This window comes from Enoplosus armatus, chromosome 17 (genome assembly GCF_043641665.1).
Source record: "Enoplosus armatus isolate fEnoArm2 chromosome 17, fEnoArm2.hap1, whole genome shotgun sequence".
NCBI classification, from domain to species: Eukaryota; Metazoa; Chordata; class Actinopteri; order Centrarchiformes; family Enoplosidae; genus Enoplosus; species Enoplosus armatus.
This window is the reverse complement of record NC_092196.1, coordinates 16950854-16958994: the sequence shown is the minus strand read 5'-3', so window position 1 is coordinate 16958994 and position 8141 is coordinate 16950854. Positions and strand designations below refer to the sequence as shown.

The 8141-nt window shown below is 43.0% G+C and overlaps 1 protein-coding gene across 1 annotated transcript; it reads right to left on the bottom strand.

Annotated features, from left to right (window-relative positions):
• Positions 1-3999: 3999 nt before the first annotated feature.
• Positions 4000-6551, bottom strand: 42sp43 (P43 5S RNA-binding protein). The gene is made up of 9 exons (XM_070922940.1): positions 6414-6551; positions 6174-6274; positions 6007-6103; positions 5773-5861; positions 5421-5494; positions 5120-5200; positions 4802-5031; positions 4522-4575; positions 4000-4260 (listed from the first exon to the last, which is right to left on the bottom strand). The coding sequence occupies exons 1-9, from the start codon at positions 6549-6551 to the stop codon at positions 4000-4002; spliced, it is 1125 nt and encodes a 374-aa protein (XP_070779041.1).
• Between the last annotated feature and the right edge of the window lie 1590 nt (positions 6552-8141).

Genomic DNA, 8141 nt, shown 5'->3' with positions numbered 1-8141 from the left:
CTTATGTTTATTTTGCTAACCCAGTCAGTTTAGCAGGCATGTGGTTGTGTTACAGTTATGAAAAGCTCTCTTCAAACAGGGCCATGGGAAAAGGGAGAAAAGGGAGGGTAGAAGAGGTTTTGGGTCATCTATTCTGGATGAAGCAGGCTAAATCAGGGCATGACGGCTGTATGGTTAACCTACTTCGATTTATCTCCTGGTTTCAGGATTTTCTGAAGCAACGTTTTTCTCCTTATGTGACTGCCTTAGTTTTTTTTCCCTGTACTTTCTGTGAATGAGACTGGAAAAGAGAAATGTGGGTTACCACTTAAATAAAAAAAAATGTCTCCTGTGTGGAATATTGGCTAAGACTTAATTGATGAAAGGGTGAAAAAACAGAGTTTTATTAGCTTCTAAAAGCTTCAGAGATGTAGTATTTATTATAGTGCTACTATAATAAATCCTGTAATTGTATCTCCTTTCTAGCGATTAGAGTAATCAAACATGTCCTCTTTGTCTGGAAGAGATGATTTTTGATGACATCTAAGTATTGTTCCTATGGAGGTTGATGCAGTTATTGTAACTTGTTTGCACAAAACATCTGCCAAATTAATGCAATGCAATGTTTCTTAGTATAGTTGGACCAATACACGGTATTTCAGGGACAGACCTCCTGTGTTACTGGTAAAAACTAAAAGTGGTGTTATTTACTGTAGTTGAGACATTAGTTGAATCATTTTGTTGCCTGTCGAGCCACTCAGTGAGCACTTGTTCCTGTAGGTCGAGGCAATTTTATCGAGAAGCTGTCGTCATTCGGGTAAAAATGACTCACAACAGTATCAAGGTGATTCGAATGTTTTATTGGTGCATTTTCACCCTTGAGTGGGCAAAAACAACCATGGGAATGTACACTACCAGCAATTAAAGCTGCAAAGGTAAGATTTTTGTAAACAGACTGAGTCACAAAGTGTGGATGAAGCAGTTTATTTTAGAAACAACTGCCATCAGCAGCAGCCAAAGCCCACTGCAGCTTTGGCATCACAGTGTCTACTGTTGATTTGCAGGGCAGGTTGCGATTTGGATTAGCAACCCTTCGACCCTGTCAGACGTTAGTTACAGTCATTGGGACAGTCTACAACACAGGAGCCAACTGAATATGAACTGATTGAAGACTTCCTGAGTCCATGAAAAATGACTCTCTCCATGCCTTTTACAGGGCTCGTATTTACAAAACTATTGAAAATCCATCTATTAGATGTTTCCTGAGCCAATCAGGCAATCATGAATGTGGAATGAGGGTCCCAGTCTCCCTTGCTGTGATGGTATTATTGTGATTTTTCCTTTGTGCTGCTCTGTGATGCACATGTTGCAAAAATCAAGCTCAGCATGTTACACCAAAGGTCATGCTCACTATGTGGATAATTGGCATGGCCTTTCCAGAGAGCCAGAGGGTGATGGTGAGGTTGTGATTAAACGTATGTGATTCAGTTTGATAGTGTTGCTGCTATGAGCCCAGCGCTCGGCCCCTGTGACGCCAGGCAGCGTCATCACTCCTATGGGACTTCGAGGCACCGGTGGAAAACAATTAGCAACTCTGCAGTCAACAAGGAACATCTAATCACTCAGGTCTCTTTCCACACCTGCTGAACACCTGAAAACACAGTCTCGTTTGTTCTAAAAACCCCGCTGACAAGACAAGGAACAGAACAAAGATTTAAGAAAAGCTTGTTTCCTGTGTTGCATCACCATAGAAACAAGACCATCATTTCAAATTCCTGCTCAGCTGAGAAGTGCTGACTTTGAAAGCCTTACCACACACACAAAGCAATGTCACAATCTTAAGAGGCACTCAGTGTCTGATTGATGCTTATCTGCGCTTAGTAAATGACATTTTACAAAGGAATGAGATATACAATAAGCAAGTTAATTATGGATAGATTCTGTGTTTATGTTGTGTGAAGCTGTGCGCAGCCCCTCCAGTTTGACAGAGCTTGCAGGTCAGCTGTTGAACTGGAGGATAGGTTAATGTATGGGACCTAAAGGGGCAGCGCGGCAGCTAGTGAAGGAAGGGAGGTAGCCTGAGGCTGCAAAGCTAAGAGAATGACCTCGGCAGAGCAAAGAAAAACACAGCCGTGAAGACACTGTCCGAACTCAAACTGACAAGCTGCCACAGAGCTTAGCCGAAGCTTTGAAATGGACTGTGCCTCGCTCCACTGGACCAGGAAAAAAATGAATTGTTTAACACAAAACGGAGCCGTTTAACAGAACTCTTGAAACAAACAGGAACCTTTAACATTCTGAAATGCTTTGATTTTAAAATGTATATTTCATTTTCCACAGGGTAATTTCTGACTTGTAAGCAAGCAGCAGAACAAGTTATTAAATCAGCCACCAATAATACGGCTTCCATTAATACACTTTTTCATCCCTAATCTGATTGGCAGCAAAAAAAGAAAGTCTTATGCTTACCAGCATGTTTAATGTGCGGTCCTGGCGGCAAACTAAAACTGCAAAGATTAGTTGATTAATCAATTGGCCAAATAACAGAAAATGAATTAGAAACTACAGTAACTGATTAATCATTGGTCATTTTTAAGCAAAAACGTTCTCTGCTTCCAGCTTCTCCAATGTGTTGACTTGCTGCTCTTCTCTGTTGTATATCACTGTAAAGGGATTATCTGACTTTCAGACAGTTGGTCAGACAAAACATACCTGTCAAGGAAGTCCTCCACGCTCATGCGCAGTGCCCCCTCCGTTTCTTCTTCTACGATGCTCATTCTGGATTCCTGTTGACCTCCTCACCTCACCTGCAAGGCCAGAAAACCGGACGCAGAGGTGGGTGTCGTCTTTTAACCATTTACGATCGCAAACCGTCCTATTGTCCCTCATTGTGTGTATTTTGTTCCCTACAGTATCAAGTCTGTCTTCACCTGTAGATAATTACACTTCAGCATAATGTTATTGATATTGTTTTTAACTGCTTAACGCTGCTAGCTTGAACTCCTGTTTTGTTATTCCACTTGTGTAGAAGCTGCTGCGGCCTGTTTTGTTTACATGGAGATTGTGCTTCATCATCGGTCCTGTCAGGTATGTTTTGTTGTAGTGCATGTCGATATATCCTCACAAGCCCCGAAAATATCCCGGTGTTATGACATCTTCACTACCAACCAACGAAACGCAGAAAGCCACCACTATAGACTTTAATGGGAAGAATAGATAATGAAAACCTACAACACCTATTAGATTAAGTGGTTAAATTTCACAGCAGCACTCCCTTTAGTGGAAGTGTTCATGAGGCTAAAATCTAAACTGCGACAGCTTAACCTCAGTGGAACAGATTTGACAGCCGATACTCGTCCTTGTGTTCAAAGTCTCATCCACCCCCAAAGTGACACGCTGTCTGTGACTCAGCTCTTACTCATGTGCAGGCCTTTGTTCATATTTAATGAGCTCCAACATGTTCAGCAAATGTCAACCAATATTTGAAGCCAAAAGCAAGAACAAAAGATGGACGCTAGAGGACAACAGCTGTTCGAGTGTGCCAACAATCAGATGCTCTGTCTTTTGCAATTAAATGTGACTGAACAAATACATTTTAATTCTGGAGATGCTTCTGCAGCAGCTGCTACTGATGGGCAGACCTCCAGCAGTGTGAACACTCAAGTGAAGGTGAAACAGCATTAAAAAGCCACTTTGATCAAAATGTAAATCATTTTATTGGGTCAACAAGTGTCATGTTACAAAATAAGCATTTCGATTAAGATCTGTTTTTTTTCGTCGAGAATTAGAATTCAATCTTTGAAATTCTCTAAAGCTTGACATCCTAATCAATGTGTCAGAGTAACAATTACTTTCAGATTCAAATATTTTAATGTATGTCAGCTACACTAAGAAAAACTCTACAAAAAGATACCCAATTTCTAATTTCTCAAAAATTAAAGAAAAACAGACCAACTTAAAGATTTCACAAAGTTCAAACTTAAGAGTCAATATCCACAGCTAGTCTGGATAGATTTTTATTTAACCTTGTACTGGTGCAACCTCCGGCTTCTCCAGAGGACGAGGTGGTTTGATACCAAACAGACCGCGCAGGTTGACTTCTGGGTCAACATAATGAGGGATCTTCCGTTCATTGAAGAGGCCTGAGAGGTTGGTTTCCACTTTGGCACGTCGGGAAATCCGCATGCGCGTGGTGAAGAGGCGACGCAAGTTTTCTTCCACAAGGGGCAGATGGTGTCCGTCCAAACGCTTTTGCCAGAACTTCTTAGGCCGCTGACGTTTCTGTTGGCATAAAATAAACATTTAGGAAACACGTTTTGGAACAATATAAGGTTTTGCAGTTTGATGCCACTATACTGGCTGCATAGCCACTTGTTTGAAAACACAATAGAAATTTGATATGCTTGGACATGAAATCATGTTGGCCAGAAGCACAGAGGAGTCTGCTTTCCACAGGTTTAAAGAGGAATTCAAAATCAATAGCCCTCTGGCCAAATAGCTTTAGCTCACAGCAGTGTGGTGGCACACTGACGTCAGGCTTACCTTCAGAGTGGTGGTGCTTGGGTCATGGCGAAGCAGGTGTCTGGTCAGACTCTCCTGTGGAACAGAAAAAAGCCAAAATGTAATACACAAGCTGAAACTTTGTACAACACAAAATGGCAGTAAAATGTGCAGAAATCATCTCACTCATCTGCTGTTACACTCGATTCAAATTACTTTAAGATTGGATTTAGCATCTTCTCTACAATCATTGTCAGGCATTGCATACATTTGCTCGGTGTAAAAACATCTCATAAGGACCAGTAGTAGACCTGTTACTTACCCGCATGGCAAACGTGCGTGGGCAGTCGGGGAAGGAGCATCTGTATTTGAGGAGCTCAAGGTGCACCTTGCGGATGTGGTGCTGCAAGTTAAAGGTTGTAGAGAAGTAGGCCTGGCAGTCGTCCCTGGGACAAACCAGCACAGGCTTATGGGAAGCGTGGATCCGCTTGTGCCTCCGCAGAGCATCCGCTTTCTTAAACACCTTCTTGCACACTTGGCATGTGAATGTGGCTACAACAACATTTGAAAAATGTGAGAAACAAAAAACACATTTGGGATAGATTTCAGCAATTTTGCATTATGCCCACAACATATTTACCTGGATGTCTGGCCATGTGCTTCTGAAGTTTCCCCCAGGTGTGTTCAAGGACCTGGCAGTTAGCATGAGGGCAATGGTAACCTGCAGGGACCACATAACAAGGCCAGTAAGTATCAGGAAATCCAAAGATCACCAGTTGGCTCCCTTTGAGGAACCATATCATGCATGGTATTTGTCCTGAAAGCATTATCTTGGATGCAAGAAAAGGTTACATGCAAATGCAGCCATAACCCAATTTTAATGAAGGAATTTTCCAGGGATGAAGATGAAAGGACCCCTACTAAGATTTAAATAGACCAACCTGCGTGCTTCTTCTCATGTGCTTTGCGGGCGATATGGGAGTCTAACGTGGCAGTACATCCGTCCTTCGAACACCTAAGTACCCCGCCGGGAACAGGCAGAGGTAAAAATAAATTTAACCAAGTCACTGGGGCCACACCCATTCGCCTGTAACCAGTCAGTTATCTCCTGCTAGAGCCTGTACTCCACCAAAGATCTGATTAATTAAAATAGCAAGTGCATAATCGTTAACAGTCCGAGTCATCTGGATCTGATCCCAGGCATTTCATTAAGTCACAGGACAAAGCTACAGAGTCTGATTTATGTCACAGCAAAACCTATGCCGGAGACTTAATGTTCTACTACAGACATACTTGAATTTAGCAGGCACTTCATGCTCCTTTAAGTGCTGTTTAAACATTCTGCGTTTTTTGAAGGTCAAGGGGCAGTTTGGATGGCTGCACTGTGGGGAAAAACATGCACGTGGTTAAAATGAAGACTTAACTGGTTACTCAACATGAAGAGCAGTGACTTTCAGAGGATGCTGCTTTACGACAATATGGCGTTTTGGCGCCATCTCGTGGGTGTATTTGTGTATTTAGACAAACCTTGAAATACTTGTTTTTGTCTCCGTGGGCGTAGCGCACGTGTCTCTTCATTTTTCCTGCGTTGATGAAACTCTGCGTGCAGCTCGCGAGTTTGCATCTGCAGAAAGCAAAGTTAAAAAAGGAGCTCGTGGAGAGGAGCAGCAGTACACACGTGACCTGTGACTTACTTGAACTGCTTCACCCCTCTGTGCTGAAACATGTGGCGGCTCAGGTGCGACTTTCTAGAGAAACGACGACCACAGCCGGCAATTGTGCACTGACACGGGCGCTGTGGACATTTGGTAATAGTTTAATTCAGCTTTCAAGTATTTTATTTGCACCTTTAACATACTGGTGTCTTTATTTTAGACATTGTAACATGTATGCAGTAGTTTCGTAAAGACTTCTTATCGCAGGGTTAGGGTTACCGCTCCGGTGTGCACCGTCTCGTGCTCCTTCAGTCTCCGCTGTTTGGTGAAAGTCGCTCCACAGCCGACGTGGGCGCAGTTGAACCGCTGAGGCGGCGGCGGACCAGCGGCAGGTTTCTCACCGCTCACTCCGTTCATTTTCTTCGGTATGTGAACACTTCTCCAATGAAAATATGTAATGGAAAGGCCGCCGCCTTTGTCTGCCTGTATTATAGCCTCCTTGAAGGACTTAATTAGTTAATTGGCAGCGTCTGGTCACGAGGCGGTGAGTCTGCGCGCTGTGATCCTCCAGAGGCAAAGCTGAAACACATTAACCTTGATGACTTTAATTGATCTGCTAAACTCAGCTGAGTGCAAACAAACGTGAAACACGGGCAAGACAACACATTTACCAACTAGTCAAAGTTAATAAGTCTAGCACTTTTATTTAGTGCAGTGACACTATGTAGCCTGCAGGATGGTTTACAGAAGACACGACGAAGACAAGAAATAACATGATATGCAAAACATAAAAATACAAATGAATAAATATGTCAATATAAAAACAGGACTTTCAGCTAAAATGTTATAATAAAACTCTTCCAAAGAATATGAGTGAGCTATCCACCCGTGACAGGCCTCACATCACACTGGAAATACTTAAAATAACTTAGTGGAAAGCACTATATTCTCCTGGGCTGAAGACAACACAGTTGGAAAAGTGATCAGTCTTGTAAAGGAAAGCTTTCTCAGACATCAGATTCAGAGTGTTATGAGTGTGATGCACCTATTTGCACAGTAGATGGTAGTGTGTCTGTGTCACAAGGCTCTGGCATTTAGGTTGACTGAACACTGTTCACTTTCATTTTATAATAGATATCTGAAATTCACATTCTCAAGTCCCATCGTCTCTGCTGTCACTCTGCAGCAAATGTAGCCTGTTACATAATGTCTGTGTTTAATTTTAAATGTAGGTTTTAGTCGGGGAATGGTTGAGACTTCCCTCCTGGGTTCCCAAACTTTCTCATGTGAAGGACCCCCAGTCAAAGATGGAACGTCAAACCTCAGTTTTGTCTCATTAACAGACATCTGAGAAGACATTTTGGTATTCGCTGCTGTAAATGGAGGTTAGTGGATTAAAGTAGTTACATTCCTCAGTTTTTTAGCCCCCTCCAGGGTCCCCTGGAGTTCCTCAGACCCCACAGGAACCACTGATCCTGATAACTTGTATGTCCAAGTGAAGCACAGCCAGCAGACTCCCTGCAGCCCCGACTCCACGCAGCTCTCTTTGCAGTTTTTGTTACTCAGCTGTACCACTGCTGAATGCTTAATTAACTGCATCAGCTGTGTGATCAGCAGCCATTCTGTGATTTATCAGATGAAAACCACTAAAGGGGACAGTGGAGAATAGATGTTGGTGGTGATGTCGATTTGGAGTCGGATGAACAGAGGCCAGTCCGTACTGAATAGTATTAATTAATATTTTTTGGGATGAGGGACAGGACGAGCACATATTTGGCCCTGGATGCTGCACTCTTCCTGCTGCTCTTCCCTCCATCTCTTTCCCACCGTCTCTCGATCCCTGTTAGTCTCAGAGGTGGGTAGATGAAATATTCAGAAGGGGCTGTCAGTGCACAATGTGCCTCCATTAGCGAGATGTGTTGCAGGATGGCTGCTGGAAGACTTAACTGCATCAAGGACGCTAACCTCGCAGGTCACAGGGCTGAGGTAGCAACACGTAAGCATTGC